The 26,870-nt window shown below is 30.8% G+C and overlaps 2 protein-coding genes across 3 annotated transcripts; one reads left to right on the top strand and one right to left on the bottom strand.

Moving 5' to 3' along the window:
• Nucleotides 1–30: 30 nt before the first annotated feature.
• On the bottom strand, nt 31–3,890 carry LOC110608098 (solute carrier family 35 member F2). 2 transcript variants are annotated; one of them, XM_043959508.1, is made up of 12 exons: nt 3,518–3,889; nt 3,338–3,432; nt 3,153–3,210; nt 2,688–2,879; nt 2,438–2,514; nt 2,191–2,273; nt 1,952–2,003; nt 1,127–1,195; nt 880–966; nt 735–799; nt 413–539; nt 31–310 (listed from the first exon to the last, which is right to left on the bottom strand). In XM_043959508.1, exons 1-11 carry the CDS (start codon nt 3,633–3,635, stop codon nt 431–433), a joined length of 1,005 nt encoding a protein of 334 aa, XP_043815443.1. In that variant the 5' UTR covers nt 3,636–3,889; the 3' UTR covers nt 31–310; nt 413–430. The 2 variants fall into 2 exon arrangements, with proteins under 2 accessions (XP_043815443.1, XP_043815444.1); XM_043959509.1 differs by lacking the exon at nt 31–310 and having other exon boundaries at nt 431–539; nt 735–768; nt 3,518–3,890.
• A 14,339-nt stretch (nt 3,891–18,229) lies between these two features.
• LOC110608047 (zinc finger A20 and AN1 domain-containing stress-associated protein 4) lies at nt 18,230–19,351 on the top strand. The gene is made up of 2 exons (XM_021747264.2): nt 18,230–18,424; nt 18,540–19,351. Exon 2 carries the CDS (start codon nt 18,590–18,592, stop codon nt 19,070–19,072), a length of 483 nt encoding a protein of 160 aa, XP_021602956.2. The 5' UTR covers nt 18,230–18,424; nt 18,540–18,589; the 3' UTR covers nt 19,073–19,351.
• The last annotated feature ends 7,519 nt before the right edge of the window (nt 19,352–26,870 follow it).

Genomic DNA, 26,870 nt, shown 5'->3' with positions numbered 1-26,870 from the left:
AATGCATATCAAGGAATTAAATCAGAAATATTGGAAATAATAATAATAATAACATTGAAACTTTCATGATAGAATCCAATACATTAAGTTACATGGGGTTTGATATATTCTGGACATTGAAAAAGATATTGCATCTTTCACAAGTCTCATTACATGATTCATCAAAGTATGAAGAAGGGAGGCTCTGAATCCTTTAATATAGTCTTCATTCTGAGATTGAAGTTATCCTTTCTAAGTAAGACTTCACTCAAATGGGAATAATGAATGTCACTAGTCATAGTTCTTATTGGCAAGCAGAACAGATAGGTTCCTGCAAGCAATTGTGAATCATGCAAGTCATTTCCATAAACTACTATGCAGGTTTGAAATATTTACCATTAAAATTTTTAGGACTTTAGCAAATAATAAATACCATAAGCTGCTATGCGGTTCATGAAACTAAAGAGTCATTTCTGGTTGCATCATCATCAATAAGTGCTTGGTATTCTCCGTTGGAGTTCTCATCCTCCAGAGCAGACATTCGAGCTGGATCCTTCTCTCTGCAGAAATCAATGATTTCTTTAGTAATGAAAGTTTTCCACACTGAGAAACAACTCAAAGAAATTTGCTCCCTTTCGAATTAGAAATGGTAATCATATTTTCACTATTTCAAGATTTTATCCGAAGAGAGACAGCCAAACTAACAAAAGAGATGCTTAAACTAGCAGATAGCATGGAAAGAATCAGAAGCATACGTCGTTGAATAGATGACAAGTCCAACGGTTACAACTGCAAAAGAAAGAAAATATAACCAGTCAACCTGCAATTGAAGAGATTATTAGTCTGGTCACCGGCACTACAAGGGAATAACAACTATCAACATATATGATGGCTTAGTACCTCCTGGCGGTAGAAAAAGATGCGAAAAACTACTGCCCACATATCAGAAGTGAGGAGAGAGAGATTGAACATTGTAGCTCCGCTCAACTGTGCATAAAAACACTCGTTAATAATTGCTACAGAAATATTGATCTGTCAGATTCTGCACTCAAAGCCTATCATGCTCTTACTACCGAGTCGCAAATGAAGTCAATTTCCACAATACCTAAAGCAGTTTTATACATGCTGATATAAGAAAGAAACTCACCTTTAGAACAAAAGGAACAAGGGTATAGAACATAAAAAGGGATAGAGTATAGCCTGCAATAGCTAATATCTGAAAGCAAAACAAAAACATAAATTTCAGTTTCACAAATAACCAAAACATTCATTTAGAAAGGGGAACATGAATTATTAGGCCAAATATATATATACACTCCCGTACTATTTGGGATTAGTTCGTTAAACACTTGACTAAAAATTAAAATCTATCAAACACCTAAACTCATAAAAACCATAACAATTAAACACATAGTTAGATATTTCAATGATAATTTATTAAAAAAAAAAGTTAGAAATTGTCATATTTACTATTGAATGTGCTTTAAATTTTTATAAGTTGATAAATGCACTCGTCCTGTCAGGAGTAAATTTGTCATTTTATTAAACATTTGGAGCAAAGTAAACAAAATCTAAAATGCAATTAGCAATGAATTATAAACTTTTTATAATTAATTGAGGATAATGACTAATTTCCTTTAATTGTTATGAATTTTTGTGGGTTTAAGTGTCTGCTAGGTTACAATTTTTAGTTCTAGTGTTCAATGGATTAATCCCAAATAGTATAGGAGTTAAGTATATAGTTAGCCTAAATTCTGATCCATGAATGCATATAAATGCAACAGCTATCTCCTCAATTCCTCCACTCTTAATATTGGCATCTAATCAAGATCAATGCTTCTGTGAAAATGCAAGAATATCTGCAGCTTCTTGTTTGTGGAAAAAATTATCCAGCTAGCCAATGACAGTTTCTCTTTGCATATTAGCAAGCATGTTGACCATAAGAAAGATTATAGAAGAATAAATCACTTACAATATCTGCAGACCAGCTGACTGATTCCAGACTCTTCAGCTCAAATATGGATCTAAAATAAGTTTACAGAATGACAGAAAAAACATTTTCAACTCGCTCAACTTTCATATGCCAACTTATAAGATATTTGTCCAAGCTAAAATCGTAATTATGGGGAAAGGAACTAAAATTTGAGTCTCGGAAGCAATTGAAAATTCCATTATCTAGTATCTGTTGCCAAAAGCCAATGATAAGGATACAGCTCAACCAGACTCACTAGCATTCCGAAAAAACCGAGCATTGACACCACTTCAATGCGATCTTTCTTCTTAACACAGAATTCCTGCATTTTGTTCGGACATTAAAAGATACATAACTCCAAAACTGTGGCTACCTCTGGCTTCAGTTTCACAAATCAATTTGTTTTCCATAACTAGGAAAAAAACATTCATCAAACAAATTTGAACTGCATATTTGCAGAAACAAAGTAGGGTATGGTTCACATACCTCGCCAACATTGCTACATGCAAAGAAAAGTGTCCCAGCAATAACAAGTGAATCACCCAAAAGAGGCTTTGAACCGTCTGAAAAGATGAACATGTAATGGTGAAAATGGTATACAAAGTAGCAGCAGACTACTTAACAAGAACATATATAGTTCTTATTTTCAACAGTTCTTCTAAAGAAACACTAGAAATCACACAATTAGAAAATGAGTTCATAGCCATAACATGGAAGAGGAGCAGAAAATTGTCACCTTCACCACCCACCCCTGCATCAGAGAGCAGCACCAAGCCAAGCCCCACAACGCAGATGGCTGCACCAAACAACTGCCATATGGAATATCTCGTGCCAAGAAAGAACCATGTGAGAACTATGGCCCAAGCTATGGTCCAGCAGTCCAATAATGTCACACTAGTAAGTGATGTGAACTGATATGCTTTATTAACTGCATCAAAACAAAAAAAAAAACAAACAGTTACTGGAATTTCAAATTCAATAACAAGCAGCGGTCAGTTTCTGAGTTTTCTAACCACAAAATATCATTTTGTTCCTTCATGTACAAGCATTGCTCTCAGTTTACAAGTTATTGACAACAAATGCTGAAATATATCTACAAATTGTTCAATTTAATTTCCAACACTACCTAATCCATGGCTTACAGAAGAAGTGGACAATAACTTATCTTCTCAGACTTTGATATGTAAGAGACAACGCTTACCAAGATAATTGCCCTGAACATCAGCAAATGCTAGGAGGAGATACCAGTACCAAGAAAGCTGCACACCTCCATATACAACAAGTCAAATTCTCAAAACCCACAAGAGATCATTAGAACAGACTTCATTCCATTTGATTTATGCAAAGCTGATTGAAGAAAAATAAATGGAGGGGGGAAGATAATACCTGGATCTTTTGGCGCTTGTAGATCAAAATACTACCATAAACCAAGGCTAAAGCAAAGTAATTGAAGATAGATTGAGTAATGGGTGCATCAACACCTAGAGAATAACCCACAAGAACATTATAAAAAATAACAATAACACCAAAAAAAAAAACTTAAAAGGGTTTTAGTAAAATGGTTACCGAGATTGGCTACCAGAGAAGATGTGAAGCTGCAGAGTGCAAGTACAAAAGAAACCAGCTGACCCAATAACAGCAAGAAAAGGATCCTGAGCGTAGCTTGGCTTCTCCACCAGTTCATAGTGAGACTAAACTCACAAAGGAAAGAAAAACGAACTCCCAAAGGATCAAAGCTTCATATGACTTACAAAATTCGAATGAGAAATGAAAACAATAAACCCCTTTTCAGTTGATTTGCAGAATCCATATTTGAGTGTATTTACATTGATATAGTGGTTCAGTCAATGTGAAGACAGAGTCTTTATTCTCTAGCTACCATTCTTTCCACAGAGCAGACACAAAGCCACTTTCCGGTGGGGGCTGGTGGTTGAATTCAAGTTGCCTCACCCGCCACGAGTGTACGAAATTATTATATTATTTTAGATAACTTACCATTTAATCCTGTAGTGTCGTACAGTAAAACTCATTATTTAATTTTTTAATTTTAAAAAATATATTAAAATATTCATAAAGTACTAAAAACCTATTAATCAGTTTTAGATTGATTTTAGAACATTAAGTATTTTATTATTTAATTTTTATAATATAAAAAATTTATTAATTAATCTATTAAATTTATAAAAGTATATACTATTTAATATTTTTAATAAATTAGTTATTTTATATAATAATATTTTAATGTATTTTTAAAATTAAAAAATTAATTAGTAAATTTTATATATTATAAGAGTAAATAATAACTTTTACTATTATTTTTTTAGAAACGGAACACCGCAGATTTAGCATTAGGCAACGGGACTGATTTTTGTTTTTTTTTCCTTTTTTTAATTATTTAATTGTATGAGAAATATGATTTCTTGTATAAAAAGAAGTGTAATTATATTTGGTAAAAAAAAGTATGATTATATAAATAATTAAAAATATAGATAAATTTTATTCACAATCTTTGTTATTATTTTTTTAATTTGATTATTCAATATTATTTTTTTTCTTAAAACTCCTTCGATTTTAATTTATATATTATTAAACTCTCTCCTACCTTTAATTACAAATTTTCAAATTAATTCAATTAAAATATTGTTTTTCTTTTCTCATTTCTTTTAATTTTATCTTTTCTAATTAAATTTAATAAATTTTAAATATTTTTACTAATAACAATATATTTATACCAATAACATTACATATAAAATTAATTTTTATTATTCTTAATTATTAAATATAAAATTTTAATTCTTTTAAATATAATTAAGATTTTAGTCTTCATAATTATTTATTTTTTATGAAACTAAATATTAAATAAATGATAGTAATTCATAAAATTTTAAATGTTACTAAAAATAATATTATTTTTAAATTCAATTTTATTTTGTTAATTATTATTATTATTATTTTAATATTGTAATTATTATAAACTATCATTATTCAACTAATAATTTTATCTACTTAAAATATTTATTTAATATTAATATTTAAAATAATAATAATAATAATAATAATAAAATGATTCAATACACTAATTTTGTTCACATTTTCTTTTATGGAAAAATTACTTTTTAGTCCCTGAAATTTAACGTAATTAATATTTCTATCTCTCTATTTTGACGACTCAACACTTAAATCCATCACTTTCTCTTCCGTCCGAATTTGCAGTCATTCTGTCCAAAATAAGCATTTAGAACACATGAATTGACAAAATTGACCCTCACTATAAGTTTCCATATTTCAAAATCACGAAACCCTATCGCTCTTTCTTCTCTCTCTCTTCTTTCTCTCTCTTGTACTCTCTCTGTCTTTGTCTAAACTTCTCTCTCTTAGCTTTGTCCCTTTCTCTTGCGCTTTCTCTATTTCTCTCTCTCTCGAAACTAAATCCCTCTATCTCTGTCAAAACTTGTTCCTCTCTCTCGTGCTCTGTCTGTCTCTGTTCAAACATTGTCCCTCTCTCTCTCTCTCTATCTCTCTCTATAGTCTCATTGTCCCTCATTTTCTTAATCTTCTCGAGAAATATTGAACCCACCATATTTCGAAGGTGGAGTTAATGTTCATATACGTAGAAGAAAACGAAATCGAGGTCCACTTTGAAGGTACAAAAATCCTTTTTTGTAATACCCGGCTAAACTCCGACGTCGAAATTTCAACCTTCCGACGGAATTCCCGTTGGAATCCGGAATCTCAAAGCTGGAACCTCCTTAGAAGGGTAAAAATAAGGTTTTCACAAAATGAATTTTGTGTTTTGAAATTTTAATCTTGAGAAAAGAAAAAGGAAAAAATTTTCGAGCAAATCCCAAGTTCGGCCGCCGAAGGTGGTTCCTCCATGCCACAGCTGGACCTTCTTGTTCGGCCGCCGAAGGTGGCTTCTCTTGCCACCTATAAGAGGCCTTCAGCTCGAAAATGAGAGAGCTTTCTCTTCATTTTCGAGTAGAGGTGAGTCATAGCCCTCCCTTGTTTGCTTCTGTTGTTTTTCCTTCAAATTCTTCAGAAAATTCATGAGTTTTCTTTTGTTTTTGAAGATTTGAGTTGGAATCTAAGTTTTAAACCTTGAAGACCCCTAGAGATCGATTTTCTCTCATCTCCAAGTTTGGGTTGCTACTACCTTTAAATCTTTAAGAGGTAAGTTTAGATCTTTGCTTTTCCTATATTTTAAATAAGTTTTAAGGTTAAGGGTTGTTAATGCATGAAATTGTAATACCCGGCTAGACTCCGGCACCGGAATTCCTGCTTTCCGGTGGAATCTCGGATGTCGGAACCCTCTAGAAGGGTAAAATCATGTTTTTATAAAATGTTTTTACATGTTTTATGCTTTGAATGAAGAAAGAAATTGAGTTTTGAAAGAAAAGACCAAGGTTAGGAAAAGCCAGGTTCAGCCGCCGAACCTCATGTTCGGCCGCCGAACGTTGATGACTTGCGGAAGCTCTTTTGGCCCCCGAAGGTGGTCTGGCCAGCCACCTATAAAAGGCCCCTTGTCCGAAAATGGGCGAGTTTTCTCTCCCTATTTTCGGGCAAAAGTGAGATTTCGTCCTCCTTTGGTTGATTTTGAGTTTTCCTTCAATCTCTTCAAGTTTTAACAAGTTTTTACTTGGTTTTGAAGATTTTTGAGCTAAGAACGAAGTTTTGAAGCTTGGAGACCCCGGAGCATGATTTCTCCCCATCTTCGAGTTTGGATCGCCTCTCCTCTCGATTGTCAAGAGGTAAGAGTAAATCCTACTTTTCTTTCATGTTTTTAGTAAGTTTTGAGGGGTTTGAAGGGTGTTGGATGCATGTTTAGAGTAGTTGTAAAATGTTAGGGTTTATGTGAGTTAAATGATGAAATGTATGTTTATTGTATGTTAAATGTTGATGTTGTTGGGGTATAGGTTAGTTTTAAGCCCCTAAATACTTGAGGATGTGTTTATGCATGATTTTTTAGTGGTTTGGTTTGAGTTTAGAGGTTTTGGGTGGCTGGATGCATATTTGTGGCTTGGGTTCTGCCCTTCTGGAGGACCCAGGTTTGGCTGCCAAAGTCATGTTCGGCCGTCGAACCTGCCTATGGAGGCAGTTTGGCCGCCTAAACTCGCCCCCGAAAGTTTGGACTTTCAACTCTGGAGGGGAGTTTCGGCCGCCGAACCTGCCGCCGAAGGTTGGTGACTTTCGGCTCTGGACAGACTTTCGGCCGCCGAACCCTGCCCTCGAAAGTGCCTGACTTTCGGCTCTGGAGGGACTTTCGGCCGCCGAACCTGCCGCCGAAAGTGCCCTGTCCAGCCTTCCTTTGCATATTTTCTATGAGTGTTTTATAATGTTTTAGAGGGTTTTTGGGGAGATGTTTAGAGTTATGATAGAGTATGTTTGGTCCCTCATTTGAGTCCACCTGTGTAGGTTCGGACCCGAGGAACCGAGGACCCCAGCAGTGAGATAGCTGCTTCAAAGTCTTTTCAGAGTCGGCCAGAGGTGAGTAGAACACAACTCTTTTATTTTCAAAGCAATGAAATCACTTTAGCATGATCCATGCATCACGAATACCATGATATGTATTAGGCTGTTTTGCATTAGAATTCGCGAATATAATGCATTGCATAATATGTTGTTGATGTGGATGGATATTGGATGACCTACTAGCCCTCGATATGATATGTTATGCTACGGTATGGAAGTCCAGTGAGGCCCATTTTATGCCCCTGGCACGATGTAAGAGAAAGACCAGTGAGGCCCATTCTACGCCCCTGGCATATTGGATATGTTATGTTATGTCATGTTAAGAGAAAGACCAGTGAGGCCCATTCTACGCCCCTGGCACAATTGGATATGTAGAGGGTTAGTGGCTATAAATCTATCCTTGATGTGATTTGTTTGTGATGTGATGCATTTCATGGAAGCATATGTTTTAATATATTGTTTTAATGTTCTGCTCACTAGGCTCTAGTAGCTCACCCTTTTCCTTTAATCTCCCCAGGCTTGCAGGTTCAGAATAGATCGGGAAGTCAGTAAGAGTAAAGGCATAGTGTATGTAATAGTTAGTTGTGGACATAAAAGATAATGTAATGTAAGATATTGTACAGATTTGTATTGAGGATTAGTATTGTGCTTGACCCTAGAGTTTATGGTTAATCTCTTTTGATACATGCTCTTTATGAAATGTTTTTATTAATGTGATGCAACCCAAGCTTGATGTATGTAATGTTGACCCAACTAGAGCATTTGATGAGGGCTCTAGTATGGGGGTTTTATGTATTCAGTCTAGTGCATGCACAAGTCAAGCTTGGTAGATGGAAAATTTAAATTTTTTATGAAAATGTATGATCATGTATGAGATTTATCAGGTATGGTAGGTTGTATGTTAGGCTTGCTATGGGTCCCGGCGATCTTAAGTCGATCTGGATCCTAGCGCCGGTAGCGATCCGATTTCGGGTCGTTACAGAAATGGTTAAATCTAAAGTTTTAGGATTTAGGTTAGGTTGATAATGAATGTTTTCTCTTGTGTTGTTTTTGTTGTTGCTTGATGGAGATTAGGCTAGTTTTTATGCCCTTTATGCATGTTGAGTGAGTATGGATGTTTATGAGTTGTTGGGTGTGAGGATCGGAGTATTTGGTGGCTATGTGCATAGGATAGAATCGGGTTCTGCCTTGCTGGAGAAGCTAGGTTCGACCGCCGAAGTAAGGTTTGGCCGCCGAACCTGCTTGTGGAGGCAGCCTTTTGGCTGCCTAACCCGCCTCCGAAGGTTCCAACTTTCAAATCTATGTGGAGTTTAGGCCGCCGAACCTGCCCCCAAAAGTTGCTGACTTTCGGATCTATGAGGGACTTTCGGCCGCCGAAAGTCCCCTGCCCAACCTTCTTCTGCTTGTTTTGTATGCATGCTTTGGTATATTTTAGGGGGCTTTTGGGGAGTTGTTTAGAGTCTTGTAATTGGTATCTCATTTGAGTCCATCTGTATGATTGGACCTGGGAGACCGTAGAGGCCTGCAGTGAAATAACTGCGTCAGTATTAGGCGAGCGTCAGCCAGAGGTGAGTAGAACTAAACTGATCTAATATTTTAAAGAAATCACACCTTTTAAGCATGCTCATGCATCACGAATGCCATGTATATGAATTATGTTGTTTGCATTAGAATTCACTAATATGATGCATTGCATATTTTACTGTTGTTGTAGATGGATGTTGGATGACCCATTAGCCCTTGAATATGATATGTTATGATGGATACGGAAGTCCAGGTCGAGACCCATTCTATGCCCCTGGTAATATGTAAGAGAAAGTTCAGGTTGAGACCCATTTTACGCCCCTGGCATTATGGATATATTATGTTATGTTTAAGAGGAAGTCCTGAGGAGCTCCCGTTGAGGGCCAGACATTATTGGAATATATAGAGGGTTACTGGTGACAAGTTCATCTTGATGTGTATTGTTTGTGTTGTGACGCATTTCATTTGATCATATGTCTATTAAACTATTTTTATATTCTGCTCACTAGGCTCTTGTAACTTATCCCTTTCTCTTAACCCCAGGTTTGCAGGGGCAAAGATAGTTAGGGAAAGTTGACAGACTTGCTGGTATAGTTTACTGTAATAGTATAGTTGGGGACATATATTGTTTAATGTATTAGAATTGTGCTTTGCCCTAGTTTTGTCTTTGTAATCCCAGTTTACATGATTCTTATGTAAAAGTTTTAATTTTGAGTTATGTTTGAACTAAGCTCGAGGCATGTGATGTTTACCATACTGGAGTATTTGATGAGGGCTCTAGTATAGGTTTATGTTTTCAGTTTTGATACATGCACAGGTCGAGCCTTGGTTCATGAAATGTTTAAGTTTTTGTCATATCGTATGATCATGTATGAGATTTTATTAGGTGTATCAGGTTTTATAGTAGGCTTGCTACGGGTTCTGACGACTTTAAGTCGATCTAAACCCTAGCGCCTGGTAGCGGTCCGGTTTCCGAGTCGTTATACTTTTGTTTTACACTGAAGACAAATTCGTTGCTTTACTGTTTAGATTTTTTGAGTTACAATAAATAATTTTTATTTATTGACTTTTTTAGGGTTTACTGTTAAGATAAGGGGTTTAATGATTTGTGAATTAATTTTGTAATTTTTTTATTTATTTTTGCAGATAGCAATGGATAAATCTGAGAGGTGTGTAGGTTGTGAATTTTTTATTAGATATATTAGATATGCAACATGTTTTTTTGGACAAGGTAACACCCCCTACCCGGTTATTTAATTAACCGAGCCGGAGACATCACATTTTATAACAATTCTCTTATTTTTACTTTAATTTTATATCATGTAAATCATGGCTTTTTTTTTAACCGAAAATCCGGCAGAGTTTCCCCTGAAATATGAACTTAATTTCACCTGTAAATAGTAAAATCACACTTCTATAAACTTCAACCTTAACCCCCAAATTTCTTTCAACATTAACACAATTTCAACTCAGATCAAACACTTCATAGTCATCTCATTAATCTCAATACAAAAACTTATACTAATAACCCATATTTACACCAAAATTAAAATCTTCAAATATATCTAATTCAAACCATATACAATTTTATCTCTAAATCTTTATGTACATGCCATATTTCTAAAATTAACTTTATATAAAATTTACAAAATATACAACAAGATAGTTAATGATGTAACTCTGGTCGGGTTGATGCAGATCTTAATCTTCTGTTCCTTGGATCTACAACCTGCGCGAGAAAAAATAAATTCCTACGCGCTAAACAAATTGCTTAGTGGTTCTCAACCATTTTTTTTAAATAAAACATTTAAATCAAAATTCATTTATCAACCATAAGTCAAACAATCGACAATAAACTATATAGCTAATAATTTGAAATAATTCTAAATCATATTATTATTTCACACATATATATAAATTTTTAATTTCATAGTCTTTTTCTTTTTCTTCATCATGTAAAAAGTTTTATTTTCTCTTAATACTTTTATTTATTATTTTTATTTTCTTTTTGGACTCTATAAATTTAAATGTGACTGTTAAGTCAGATAAGGAAAGTATATTTGTAGGACACAAAATGCCAAATAACTGTGTGACTCAAAAGAGTCTGTAACTGTAGCGGTAGAATATATCAGCCATACCTGTAGGGTATCAATCAATGTAACTGTAGTGCAGTACTGCAAGATCTGTATATGGCATGCCATACCCTTTAAACTAACTCACAATTCCCACCAAACTTACTAGGGTCAGACTTTAAATAATTTATACATTTAAACATGAGGACAAAAACTTTCAATATAGTGTAACTTACAATTATTTAAATCGTAATATTTTATCATATTACAATTTTGCTTTTAAACATTGTCCTATCATGTAAATCTATTAATTTAATTCAACTAGATAAATTACAAATTCATCACCTTAATTAATTAACTATTATTATTTTTATTATTATTTTTTTCTAATCTAATATTTTTTTCTATTTATCACGATATATCATATCTCATTTTTCTTTTTTTTTTTTTAATTTTTATTTCTATCCAACAACTTTCTTTCAACCCTAATTTAACTAATTTACAACGTTTAACATAATATTCCTTATTTAGACTAATAATTTATTTTTTTTATTACTATATATTAGCCAAATTACATCCCTATCAAAGAAAGTAGAGACATTTCACTTTGTTCATAACTTAAATTTTGCTCAAATTATATATTAATTTCAAAATTTTCTATTTATCAAATTTATCATTTCTTCAAACTTTAACCATGCTATATAACTAAAATATTATTCACTTGATCTAGTTCTACTAAGGTAATAAAACTTTCAAATAAAACCTAATTAACAAATTATTGAATTTATTCAAATAAAGTTGAGCACAAACCTTAAACCTTCCAAAATTTTCCATGAGCTCAAAATCTTCTAATCTTCCTTTACTTTCCCTTTAGAGTTTCCACTCTTCCTTTCCACTTCTTTAAATTTTCCAACACTTTGCTACTATTCACTCTCCCTCAACCTTAAATTTTCTCTTTAATTTTTCTTCTTTTCTTCAAATTCTACTTTGAAAATGTGTTGGAAGAAAATAGATAATTGATTGGAAGTGAAAATTTGAAGAAATTTGGTGTAGAAGAGAAAAGATGGAGAATGAAAATTTTTTTTTTGGTTCACGGCAGAGGAAAGAGAATTGAAGAAGATGGGTTCTTCTTCTAGTCTTTTCTTCTTCCTCTTCTTTTTTTTTTTAAATTTATTTGGTTAAGTGGCTAGTAAAGTGCCACTTGTCTTTAAATTAAAATTTAATTTATCTTCTTCTTTTTTTTCTTTCTCTCTTTTTTTTATTCTTATTTTTTTTATTTATTTATTTTTATTATTATTTTTTTTGGATGTTACAGACAGATTTGGTGAGTTTTAACTTAGTTCAAATTGGATAAAATTGTAATTTTTTTGGACATAATTAGTGTACAGCTTTTGATGTTTGTTTTTTTATTTATTTACAGATTTCATTTGCAGGTTTTGAATTGAATATGTATTGATCTTCTTGAAATCTTTTGATGTGTAGCTATTTTGGATATATACCGGTCATTTCAGATATGCAGATATTGTAAAGTTATTTTGGACAATTTTGGAGAATTTAAATAGATTTTTGGTATATATGTTTTATGATGTAATGGAAAAAAATTTATTTGTAATGTAACGGACTTATCACTGGAATGATAAGGTTGATATTGTCATTCAAATGATCTAAGTTTTTATATGAATAAATATTCAGTTTTATTCACATCCTCTATATGCATTTACATTTCTTGTTGCTACTTTTTTATAACATTTTTATATGTAAATAAGGATAAAGTATTTTGTAACAAAATAATATATATGTGAAGATACTCTCACTTAATTAACTAAAAGTTTACAACACTATAGTCCTCATGCATTTAAATATTCAAACACTATAATCTTCATATTTTTAAATTTGCATACACTTTAATCCTCATATATTTAGTTTTTTAAACACTTACGTACTCATAAAATTAAATATTCAAACACTTTGGTCCATCGTACTATTGTAAATTTAAAATATATATTCACAGCAAAAAAAGTAGTTTCTATTATCTAAATTCTTGATACATATTATTTCAAATCACTTTCGTTGCTACTCCAACTACAATAAAAATCAAAACAATATAAATTGTTCTCAATTGGCACATAATTCCCCCAATATTTGCAATCTCATCTCTAGTGGCTCTTTGTTCTTTCTTCATATTCTTCAAATCATTCTTTATCTTTACAATATTTTCTATTACCTTCTATAGCATGTGAGGGAGAAGAAAGATGTGAGAGAGTAGAAAGATAGAGAAGATGTGAAGGAGAAGAAAGATGGAAATGGGAAAAAAAAAGAGAATCAACAATGGTTGAAAGGAAATAGTGAAGATACGAGAGAGAAGAAAGATACGAGTGAGAATAAAAATGGAAAATAGAAAAAAAAAAGGAAGAATCAACAATGGCCGAAAAGAAATAAAAATGATGGATGGATTGCTAGAATGAGAAGGGATTTAACAAATTTATTAATGGTATTTTTGGTAAAAAAATCTCACCTCTCACCTTAGACTCTTAACTAAACGGCTATTTTGGACGGAAGGACTACGAATTCGAATGAAAAATAAAGTGAGTGTCTTAAATGCTAGGTTGTCAAAATAGAAGGATAGAAGTGTTAATTACGTTAAATCTCAGTGACTAAAAAGTAATTTTTCTTCTTTTATTTATAACATTAAATGTTAACTATCGTTATAATTTTAAAAAATTACGTGTCAGAAAAGAATATTAATAATAGAAGAGAGATTTATTATTTAATTTTTAAATAATTTTATTATTAACAAAATAATTTTTATATTTTTAAAAAATTATCAAAATATTTTTTTTCTGAAATAATTTTTATATTCTCATTTCTATTTAAAATAACTTAAAAATAAAAAAAATTAAAATTCAATTTTACTTTTAATAACCCGTCTTTTTCTTCCTTCTCAATAATTCATTTTTTTCCTTTTTTTTCTTCAATTTAATTTTTAAAATTTAATTTTTTTACTTTTTTTCTTTCTCAATAGTTCAATTTTTAAAAAATTCAATTTCTTCTTGCTCTTATTCTTTTTTAATAGCTCAAATTTTAAAACTTAAATTTTACTTTTCTTATTCGATAACGCAATTTTTTAAACTTTAAATTTTATTTTTCTTATTCAATACCCAATTTTTAAAATTCAATTATATTATTTTTCTTTCAAAATCTAAATTTTATTACTTTCTCTTTCAAAATCCAAAATCAGTAATTTAATTTTTTAATATATTTTTAATTATAGATATAGATGAAATTCAACAAAATAATGAAAAAGAAGGTGACTTTAAAATATAGATAAATTAATTTATTAATAATAATAATATCTAAAAATTAAATAATAAATTTTTCATAATATAATTAGGTAATAATTAAAATGATCATAATAAATAAATCTCTTTGTTGATAATAATAATAATTCCTAAAAATTAATATATTTAATAAATAATTTAAAAATTAAAAGTTTTTGACGTTAAAGCTATTAGTAAGTTTTTTTAAAAGAAAAAAAATTAAGTAAAGATTATTGGAGAAAGAGAAAGAAATATTTTTTTCATTTTTAATCTGAAAACCTATAATAATAAAAAATAAGAAGTTTAATAATAATAAAATTAAAATTGAAGAAATTTTAATTAAAATTTAAGTTGAGTGGTTAAATGAAAAATATAATTAAAATTGATGGACTGAATAAAAATTACTCAAAAAAATATATACATAAATTAATATATAAACTAAGAGCAAGCCGTATTCGGTTTAAACTGAAAAAATTAATTGAAGTTAATTAATTTAAAATTTTAATTTAATTTTTTATTTATTTTGATTTGGTTTGATTCGATTTATAATTTTAAAATTTTTTATTATTTTAGTTCGGTTAAGTTTTTATTAGAAAAAATTAAAAAAAAAATCAAACCATTATTAGTAATAATAATATGTTATTTTCAATTATCCAAAAATTAGATCATATTAAGATTAATATATTTCAATTAAATTTTAAAATATTAAAATTAAAGTTTAAAAATAAAAAAATTATTAAAAATTTAAATCGATCAAATCGAATCAGATTGATTCAATTCAAATATATTTTTAATTACAATCGACTTAATTCAATTTTTATAAACACTAAAATTTTAATTTTTAATTTATTCAATTCGATTTAATTTTAAATTTAATCAATCGAATATTCACTCCTTATATAAACACATTTTATATAATTAAATTAAGATATTTATAGTATTGCAGCGTGCCAATATTACTTGTCGAATGTAATAATTAAATTAATAAATTATATAATAGTATTAATAAAATTTTTAAATGGTGAAAAAAATGTTATTTGCTTTAAAATGTTTTAAACATAAATATATATTAAATATTTGTAACAAAATACTTTTTGTGAAATAAATGAGGAAGTATAATATAATTGTTTTTAAAATTTAATTTTATTAATAAAAAATATCAATATGATATATCATTAAAAACCATGGGTTTCATTTAAAGCGGCGACATCGACAGATTCATGCCTAAAAGATATTTTTCTTTCTTTCCCATTTATCTGTCTGCCTCTAAGATTTTTTTTTTTTTTTTTTTTTTACTATGGAAATAAACTTACATTAAAGGTAAACTACAAATAGCGCTATAGAAAATTTACCAACAGAAAAATTCAAAGGACCACAAAAATAAAATAAAATAAATACAGAATAATAAAATAAATCAACATAAAATTAAACCAGAACTCCAAATCAAGCACATATTGATCTAAAATCACCCTTTTTAACATCAATTTATCGTGGATCTATGTCAATACTGTGCACGATAAATTTATTGGAAACAAAATATTGATGACAATACATAAAATTAAATATTATTAAAAATTGGATATACAAATAAAATATAAAATTATATGAATTGTTATTAAAAATTATACATTAACTCTTGACTATTAGAATTAATTAGGAATCTTACTATTAAAAAATTTTATACATGACTTTGAAGATATAAAATATTAAAGTATAAGAAAATAAAAAATAACCACATAGATGAAAAGAAAAGTAGTTAAGTACAAGTATTTTGGTATAACTAAATCAAATCGAATCGAATTTTGAAGAGTTTAAATTTGGCTCATTAAAATTTTATCGAACTCGAGATTTACTCATTTTAAACCCGAGCTAAGTATTACTAAACTCAAATTAGCAAATAAGTTTAGATGAGTCGAGTTTTTATTGAGTTTAATTTTTTATAGTTCACAAATAATTCAATTAATTTATATATAAAATGAATTTTAGTTTAAAATTAAATTATTTTAGTTAAATAAATATATATACAAATTAACTCGTAAATTTATAAAGATAACATTTTAAATCTTAATAATTCAAATATATGTAAGTTTTAAAAATGTAATTAAATTATGTAAAGCTAAATTTTAAAAAATTTAAATTTTGTTTATTAAAATATATGCAGAATTTGAGTTTATTTCTCTTATGATATTAATCTCAGCTTACTTAATGAGACTGTTCACAAATATATTTGTGATTTTATTCATGAACTCGAAAACGAGTTGAAATCACGAATTTTAACGATTCGAATATTATGAAACTCAAATTTAGCTTATTTACTAAAAACGAGTCTAAAAATTAAGTTAGAATTTAACTCACTTAAAAATCGAATTGAGTTTAATTGAGTTTTTATCGAGATAGCTCACGAATGATTTAATTCATCACACCTACCAAGGATAAAAAGAACAATTAAATTACTTTCATCTCTGTACCTTTTTCTTTGATTCCAAACATAGCCTAAGAATAAATGGTAAAAACAGGAAAAAAATAAATGATTTGAATCTTTTCTTTTTCTTTTTAACTTTTTTTTTCCCTCAAAGTTAAGAGATTCATTCATTTAAGAAGGTGTAAAGCCCAAATTCAATCATTATATTATAGGATTCTAAAGCCCACAAGAAAAAATAGCCCAAGTGAGGAATAAACCTTAGAATCATAAAATCCGACAGCTTGACCCATCAGACCTATTTAGAGATAATTTCATCACCACCGTAGTGGACAGAGAAAGCGATCCTTCTGCTAGTCGAACCAAGGTTGAGGACAATCTCTCATAACCACCGTAGTCGATGGAGAAAGCGTTCCTTTTGCTAGTAGAACCAAGGTTGAGGACAATCTCCCATAACCGTAGCCCAAAAGGGCCATAGAAATAACCTGATGCACAAAGAAGAGGGCAATCGAAAACCTAAACAAGAAAAAAAAGCTTAATAATCGCAATTCAACGATTATAAATAATATACCTTTTTTTTAAAAAATTATTAGAAATTAATTATAAATTAAAAAAATTAATCTGCACTCACATATTTAATCGCGTAATAAATACATTTGAAAGGTTTTATTTTTAATTTTATTTAAAAAAATAATTAAAGAAATTAATCTAAATGGTTATAAATATTAAAATAAAAAAAATTAAATTATTATAATTTAATAGAAAATTTAAATATAAAAACTATTTTATTAATATAATAAAAACTCAAAATTATAAATGATGTTTCATTAAAATAGCAGGAATTTAATTTTGGTTTTTGTTAATTCTCAATGGATAAATTATAAATTACCTTAAAAAAATTGTCATACATCGTTGGATTGGGCAAACCAAAAGACATTAAATTTGACCCGAAATTGGGAGTACAGCTAAGCAAAAAACAATAAACCATCACCATGCACTGCATGATAAACCGCAGCTAACACCTCCACCGCCCAAACTTCCTATCTCTTTTATAAAATAATTAATAATTAAAATATATATAATAAATTTTATAGATTTAAATTTAAATATTATATTTAATAATTATTAATTTTTTAATTGAAATCCCTCGCGTTGCAAAGTGAATTATTTTAAAATCCCTTAATTTCTACTTTATTCATAATAAATTTATATATAATTTTATTTTATAAAAGAATTATATAAATAAACATAAATAGTTATTGGATTAAAAATGATTTCTTTATTTATTAAATTTCTAAACCTGAAATCATATCGTAACGGCCACGTTCACAGAGCTTCCAGTTTTTTCGTGTATTAAAAAATATCAGCAGCATAAATTTGCATTTCCAGGCTGTCTTTCAGATATTTTTCTCTCATTTTTAACTAATTATTTTTATTTTATTAGATATAACTAGTAATTAAGGATGATTATCTTCTTTTGTCTCTTTTCGCCGTTCCTTCCTCTTTCGGTTTCTGTTTGTTTCTTATAATTTCCTGTTTCAAATTCACATCCTCTCTCTCTTTTGATATTTCTCTGATAATTCTTCATCGTTAAGATTCTCCCTTCTTATCATTTTCTCTGCTTATCCATTTATAGTCTCGGAATTATCTCTGTTCTTCCTCAATTCCTCAGGTATGTTTATATTATTATCTCTCTTTTAGTTGATTTCAGTTTTCTGTTTCTTCCCTGTTTGGTTGCCCAGAAAAATAGTCCTTATCCCGTGTTTATTGTTTTCAATAATCGCCAGGTTCTGTAGATCGAAAGGTATCGGGATTGAGATCTATCAACGATTGTAATATGGCGGAGGAGCACAGATGCCAAGCGCCTGAAGGTCACCGTCTTTGCGTCAATAACTGTGGTGTTTTTGGAAGCCCCGCTACGATGAACCTCTGCTCCAAATGTTACAGTGACTATTGCCTCAAGGAACGACAACAACATCAACAACAGCAAGAAGCACCTAGTAAAGCCTCTCTCTCCGTTACATCCTCGCTGCATCCTGCTACGGCCGTCGATACTCAGCCTCCTCCGGCGATTATCTTATCAGAGGTACGAAGTCGTGCAACGGAGGTTACAACCGCTGTTGAGCAGCCGAATCGGTGTTCAACGTGCAGGAAACGAGTCGGGTTGACCGGGTTTAAGTGCCGGTGCGGGACAACATTCTGTGGGACCCATAGATACCCGGAGAAGCATGGATGCACCTTCGATTTCAAGAAGGTAGGAAGAGAGGAGATCGCGAGGGCCAATCCTCTCGTCGTAGCTGAGAAGCTCGAGAAGATCTAATCTGGAGCATTGAATCTCATGAATTGGAGAAAAAAGAAAAAAACGTAAAGGATGATCGGCCTTGAATCAGATGATTAAACGACCACCGTCGATCACAGCCGTGAATCACGTTGATGATCAGGCAGATCTATGGCTTTGGATAAATCTTTTTCTCTATCTTACTTTATAATATTATTATAAAAGTATATTCTAAAAAAAAGTAGAGATTTTTAAATAATTATAAATGTGGCTGTGCTTGTGGAAAGTATTTTATAAAAAAATTGCAGTTGATTTTGAAAATTTCAGTGGCGTTGTAGATTCTAGTAGTAGTTTGAGGATTGAGTTGCAACCAATCAGAAGATGCCATGTTTTATTTATGGAGCTTTCTAGTTGCTCTTACGGTTGGTAAAAGGGGAATTTTTCGTGGTACCGTACGGGCGGTGGGTAGAGATAATAATAAAGATTTTTTTTTTCCAAAAAACTCACTTTTTATTAAAATACAAATTACTTATCATTTTTTGAAAAATATATTTTATTATATACAATAACTATTGTGATTAATTTAATTAGTAATTGAATATATCTTATTTTTCCATTTAACGGGCGGTAGACATTCATTTAATATATTAATGTAAGTTTAATTCTTTATTTTTTATTTTTCGGATTTCATTGAATTTAAATTGAAAATTTTAAATTAATTTAAATAAAATTTAATTTTTAAAATATAAATTTAACTTTCTTAATAAACATAAGAATAAAAAATTAAGCATTAATCACAATGATGAAGGAGAAGCGTAATGTTAGACATTCGCGTGTCCTTTAACATTGTATTCAGATTGCACAAATATATGACAAATTCAATTTAAATTGTAATATATTTTTCATTCTAATTTTAAAAGTTGAAATTTTTATTTATTTTATTTTTTTAAATTAATAAATTGAGGGAGTGGATATTTTAAGCTGAATTGATCTGGTAAATTTATTAAAATTAGATTTTTTGATATAAATTTAAAGCTTAAATGATATATTTGACTAATTAAAAAGTCTGCCGAGGAAAAAAAAAACAAAAGCAAAAACTTACATGACTATAGTCCCGTATCCAAAATACCCTGAGTTTTCCTCTTGGACTTAAATGACGGCTCGAAGCAGATGTGCGCAAAATATGACCTTTGACCCATTGTGTCCTCTTTTCATCGGCCCACACGGATCAGCTTTATTGTCATAATTCCTAGTCTGAAAAATCACAAACAATTAATCCAATAAGCAAATCTTAAGAAATTCTTTACTCAGATTTACTTCATCCTAAATCAAGCCATAAGTTAAATTTAAAAATCATTACAAATTTTGACTGCGAATCTTATTTGAAACTAGAAAGACCGAAAAAAATACATTCCATATTCAATTCCAATCTGATTTCAATAACAAATCATTGATTTGATTGGCTTTGGATTGTAAAAATTATATTTGTATTTATTTTTTATTTCACAGTAATTAGTAAATTTATTAGTATCAGATACTCAATTAATTAGTTACAGTTATAACCGGCAATCATGGAGCATAAGCTTTACTATTTCTGTTTCCTCTGTTCGTCTCTGTTCTTCTTCCATTTTCTTAAACTTTTCATTATCCTTTTTTTTTTTAAATTCTTCTCGAGTGGTAATTATTTCATATTATTTTCAGAATATTTTTAATTTTTTGCATTTTAATGAAAATCCAGCATTAACTCTGGTTTCTTCTGCTCTCACTGAATCAAATTATCATTCTTGGGCTAGATCCATGAAAATGGCACTTGTTTCCAAAAACAAATTAAGATTCATCGATGGAACGCTCCCTACACTACCCAAGACAAATCCACTGTTTTCCACATGGGAACGCTGCAATAACACAATTTTATCTTGGCTCATGAAATCTCTATTGCCATCCATTGCCCATAGCATTTTATGGCTTGATAAGGTTGTTGACGTCTAGAATAACTTGAGAGACGGATTCTCTCAAGGTGACATTATTCACATTTTAGATCTACAAGAAGAAATTTTCAGTTTCAAGCAAGGTGAACTTTCAGTGACTAAATATTTTATTCAATTAAAGGTTTTGTGGGATGAGTTTATTAATTTTCATCCAATTCTATCCTGTAAATGTGATACACCCTGCGAATGTAGAGCTATTAATACTATTGAAACCTACATAAAAAATGACTATGTCATAAGATTCTTGAAAGGCCTTAATAAGCAGTTTGTACATGTAAAGTCGCAGATCATGATGATGGAACCTCTTTCTTTCATTAATAAATATTTTTCATTAGTAGTTCAACAAGAAAGACAAATGATCTGAAGCTAAAGGTCCTAATGTTCTAAATTCGATTGGTAGAGGATAAATTTCTGTTGGTAAGAGATAATCTAATGGTTCAATTTAGATTTATACTTACTGTGGCAAATGTAGGCATACTATAGAGACTTGTTATAAGAAGCATGGCCATCCTCCTGATTTTAAATTCAGAAATTCTAATGGATCAAATGTAAATGCTGCTATTGTAAAAATTGTTAATAATACGTTGTAACAGAAAGAGCTGTATAAGATTGTTTGAATTTCAATATGGGATTTACACAAGAGCAGTTCCAGAAACTTGTCTTTAATCTAAAATTCACGTATGACAGCAGGTTCATCTCATCTAGCTAATCAAATGACCACATGTTCTTAAAGAGTCCTCATGTGCAAACAAAGGTAAACACTTCATTTCGAGTACTTAGTCCAATTGTCATTATTGGATATTGGACATAGGAGCAACAGACCACATATGCTCTTGTTTGAAGTTTTTCTCCACATATAAATCAATCAAACCAGTTTCTGTGAGGTTACCAAATAGTAGTACTATAATGGCTCATATCTTTGGAATAGTTTCTTTTACCAAAAATTTTTTCTTGACTGAAGTTCTTTATATTCCATTTTTTACCTTTAACTTAATCTCTATTACCATGCTTATTACTTCTTTAAATTGCTTTGTATATTTTCATCTTCAATACTGCTATATCCAGGAAATCAATACCTGGAGGATGATTGGTTCAGCTAAGATAAATGAAGGATTATACGTACTGATTGCTCCCTCTCATTCTACTGCTTCTGGCTCTTCACATGTTGTTGCTTGCAATACCACCAGTTCAACATTTTCCATGATAGATATATGGCACTATAGACTTGGACAACCATCCAATTCTAGACTTATACTAATAAATAAGCTCTGTCCTTTGGTTACTTATAATTCTAGTAATCATATTTGTGACATTTGCCATTTTTCCAAACAGAAAAAGCTTCCTTTTGTAAGTAGTGAGACTACAACTACCACAATTTTTCAAGTGATTCATGCTGATATATGGGGTGCATGTTTTGTCCTTCCATTCAGGGCCACAAATATTTTCTAACCATTGTTGATGATTTCTCTAGACATACTTGGATTTATCTTATGAAGGCCAAGTCTGAAGCAAGATCACATTTACAGGCCTTCATTTCTATGATAGAAACTCAGTTCCATACTAAAATAAAAGTGGTCAGAAGTGATAACAGCCCTGAGTTCCTCATGAAAGACTTCTATGCATCAAAGAGAATAGTACATCAAACCATTTGTGTTGAAACTCCACAACAAAATGGCCTAGTTGAAAGGAAGCATCAACATCTTTTGAATGTAGTTAGAGCTTTGTTATTCCAATCTCATCTTCCAAAATCTTTTTGGAACTATGAAATCTTACACTTAGTATTCTTATTAATAGATTGCCTACTCCTCTTCTTGAAAATAGATCACCATTCCAAGTACTACATGGTTTCATTCTAGATTACAACTCTTTTAAAGTGTTTGGCTCTTTATGCTTTGCTTCTACTTTACTGGCTGAGAGAACCAAGCTAAATCCCAGGGCTTGAAAGTGTGTTTCTCTAGGTTATCCAAATCACACAAAAGGTTACCTTCTAATGGACATAAGGTCCATATCTTTTTTTGTGTCTAGACATGTTCAATTTTATGAGAATATTTTTCCTTTTGCTCAATCCCCATCACTGTCTCATCTTCCTCAACCAACTTCTTCAAACATTGTTGACTATTGTGACTTAGAAATTCCTACTTCTCATAACATTTATGAACCTCCTCAAAATTCCTACTTCTCATAACATTTATGAACCTCCTCAAACTATCTCTACCAGACAGTCTACAAGAATTAAAAAAGCTCTATCATATCTTGCAGAATATTATTGCAATCTATCTCAAGCTTATACTGCAGTAGAATATCCTTTGTAGTCTGTCATATCTTGTCACAATTTATCACCATCACATTCTCTTTTCACCCTTGCTATTTCTTATGATATTGAACCAAAAACATACAATCAAGATGTTAAGAACTCTTCCTGGAAAGAGGCTATGTCAAGTGAAATTCAAGTCCTACAACAGAATGACACTTGGATCCTTGTTGATTTACCTGCTGAAAAGACTCCAGTTAGATGCAAATGGGTATACAAGATCAAATAAAAATTTAATGGATCAGTGAAAAGATATAAAGCAAGGCTAGTAGCTAAAGGTTACACTTAAACTGAAGGAAATTGACTATCTAGACACTTTCTCACCAGTTGGAAAAATGACTACTGTAAGACTTTTACTTGCTCTTGCTTCAGTTAATAAATGGCATTTTTAACAGCTGGATGTCAACAATGCTTTTCTTCATGGGGACCTTAATGAAGAAGTATACATAGTGTTACCCCCTGGTTTCACTTCCCACAAGCCCAATCAAGTTGCAAGTTGCAAAAATCACTTTATGGCTTAAAACAAGCCAGCAGACAATGGTATGCAAAATTATCTCAAGCTTTACTTCAATGTGGCTATGTTCAATCTAAGGCAAATTACTCTCTCTTTGTTAATAAACAAACTAATTCTTTCACCGCAATTCTTGTATACATGGATAATGTGATCTTGGCATGTAATGACCTAACAGAAATCATAGAATCAAGAAGTTTCTTGATGCCTCTTTCAGAATAAAAGACCTTGGTGACTTGAAATTCTTCTTGGGATTGGAAATAGCCAGATCCAAATCTGGTATTTCTTTGTGCCAAAGAAAGTATGCTCTGAAGATTTTAAAGGGAAAATTACTTTTTAGTCCCTGAGGTTTAACGTAATTAACACTTCTGTCCCTCTATTTTGGCGACCCAACACTTGAGTCCCTCACTTTCTCTTCCGTCCAAATTCGTAGTCCTTCCGTCCATTTAAACCGTTTGGTCAAAGAGTCAAAAGTGAGATGTGATGATTTTTTCCAAAAATGCCCTTCTTTCAACGTGAAATTCCAGAAGAAGAAGAAGAAGAAGAAGAAGAAGAAGAAGAAGAAAGAAGAAGAAAGAAGAAGAAGAAGAAAGAAGAAGAAGAAGAAGAAGAAGAAGAAGAAGAAGAAGAAGAAGAAGAAGAAGAAGAAGAAGAAGAAGAAAGAAGAAGAAGAAGAAGAAGAAGAAGAAAAAGCTGTAGAAAGAGTAGGAAGAAGAAGAAGAAGAAGAAGAAGAAGAAGAAGAAGAAGAAGAAGAAGAAGAAGAAGAAGAAGAAGAAGCTGTAGAAAGAGTAGGAAGAAGAAGAAGAAGCTGTAGAAAGAGTAGGAAGAAGAAGAAGAAGAAGAAGAAGAAGAAGAAGAAGAAGAAGCTGTAGAAAGAGTAGGAAGAAGAAGAAGAAGAAGAAGAAGAAGAAGAAAGAAGAAGAAGAAGAAGAAGAAGAAGAAGAAGAAGAAGAAGCTGTAGAAAGAGTAGGAAGAAGAAGAAGAAGAAGAAGAAGAAGAAGAAGAAGAAGAAGCTGTAGAAAGAGTAGGAAGAAGAAGAAGAAGAAGAAGAAGAAGAAGAAGAAGAAAAAGCTGTAGAAAGAGTAGGAAGAAGAAGAAGAAGAAGAAAAAGCTGCAGAAAGAGTAGGAAGAAGAAGAAGAAGAAAGAAGAAGAAGAAGAAGAAAAAGTTGTAGAAATGGTAGGAAGAAGAAGAAGAAGAAGAAGAAGAAGAAGAAGAAGAGGGTTAATTTTGTCAATTCACGTGTCCCAAACGGCTATTTTTGACGGAAGGACTACGAATTTGGACAGAAAGGAAAGTGAGGGACTTAAGTGTTGGGTCGCCAAAATAGAGGGACAAAAGTGTTAATTACGTTAAACCTCAGGGACTACAAAGTGATTTTCCCGATTTTAAATGATACTCGTTACTTGGCTGCTAAACCCACATCTACTCCTATAGATAATCACTTGAAGTTAAGCACCAGCATGGAATATCCTTTATATGATCCTCTGCTTACGAGAGATTGGTAGGAAGGCTGCTTTACTTAACCACCACTAAGCCTGACATTAGCTTTGCAATCCAACAGTTAAGCCAGTTCCTAGCTAAACCAACTTCTTCTGTACATCTACAAGTACTTCACAGAGTACTCAGATATGTCAAAAGTGCACATGGCAAAGGATTGTTTTCCCATTTACCTCCACAACTCACTTAAAAGCCTTTAGTGACTCAGATTGGGCTGGTTGTTTAGATACAAGAAGATTTATCCCTAATTTTTTAGTCTACCTCAGACATTCTCTAATTAGCTGGAAATCTAAAAAGCAGCACATAGTGTCAAGATCCTCCTTAGAAGCAGAATACAAGGCATTAGTATGAGTCACCTATGAAGTTTAATGGCTCATGTATCTGCTGCAAGACCTTCACGTACATCATCCTTTTCCTGCCAATATATATTGAGACAACTAATCTGCCCTTTATATTGCAGCCAATCCCACAATTTATGAAAAAACTAAACCCATTGAAATAAACTGTCAACATTGTTAGAGAGAAAGTTTCTTATGACCTTATTTGTCTACTACCTGTCTCTTCTCAAGATCAACTTACAGATATCTACACCAAAGCTCTTGCAGTTTCACCATTTCAATACTTAGTAGCCAAGCTGGGAATGATTGATATACATTCTCCAGCTTGTGGGGTGTAAAAGTTATTTTAGTATCTGTTAGTCGGTTAGTTAATCAGTTAGTTAGTTATAGTTATAACCAGCAGTCATGCAGCAGCTGATCCAATATAAAAGCTGAACTAAGAATATTCGATTCCAAGCTTTTTAATTCTCACAGGTAAAAGTCAATTTCATTCAAAAAGATTTTGATTTTTTTTTTCTTACAGATAATTTATTCTAAACAATAAGATAGGCCATGTCAAAGTGTGTCGGATGTTATTAAAAATCATCTATGATCTTATGAAAGTGATAATGAAACACTGTATCCATAAATTTAATGCGAAAAAGGAACCATACAACTTATTTTGGTAAACTAATGACTTACAAATTTAATATTATTCATAAATCATAAAAATATTAACCATAAATAATATTTTATTAATAAATTATGATAAATATATTAATTAAGTAAAAGTTTAGTTGATTAGATTACTTTAGTTATTAAGTTAAAGATAATTGAATCAATATTTTGAAAAATTAAAATGTTTAAAAAATTATTAATAAATAATTAAACTAAACCGAATATATCTACAAAATAACTAAATTTAATTATTTTAATTCAATAATTCATTCATGTCATTAGCTATCCGAGTCTAGACATATTTAAATCGATATCACAGCATGCAAATCATTTTTCATAAAATTATTTTTTTTATTTACATTTAAATCTATAACTTATTTTTAAAAGGATAATAGGATATTAAGATTTAATATCACTAATGATATATTTTTCTTCGTATGAGTGTCTATAGAGTAAATTAACGGAAATAAGTTTAATTACGGTCATATAATTTTTTCTCAAATATTAAATAAGCGCAACTTAAGTTTTTTGGCTG

Source organism: Manihot esculenta, chromosome 9, assembly GCF_001659605.2.
Source record: "Manihot esculenta cultivar AM560-2 chromosome 9, M.esculenta_v8, whole genome shotgun sequence".
NCBI lineage: Eukaryota > Viridiplantae > Streptophyta > Magnoliopsida > Malpighiales > Euphorbiaceae > Manihot > Manihot esculenta.
This window is presented reverse-complemented; position numbering and strand designations above follow the sequence as displayed.

What these genes read in the sequence shown, in the direction of transcription:
- LOC110608098 (XM_043959508.1), bottom strand. Translation starts at nt 3,635, where the DNA reads ATGAACTGGTGGAGAAGCCAAGCTACGCTCAGGATCCTTTTCTTGCTG. An exon ending in CATGTAGCAATGTTGGCGAG is followed by an intron (nt 2,274 to 2,437) that starts GTATGTGAACCA and finishes AACAAAATGCAG; the next exon opens with GAATTCTGTGTTAAGAAGAA. An exon ending in CTTGTCATCTATTCAACGAC is followed by an intron (nt 540 to 734) that starts GTATGCTTCTGA and finishes TGATTTCTGCAG; the next exon opens with AGAGAAGGATCCAGCTCGAA.
- LOC110608047 (XM_021747264.2), top strand. Translation starts at nt 18,590, where the DNA reads ATGGCGGAGGAGCACAGATGCCAAGCGCCTGAAGGTCACCGTCTTTGC.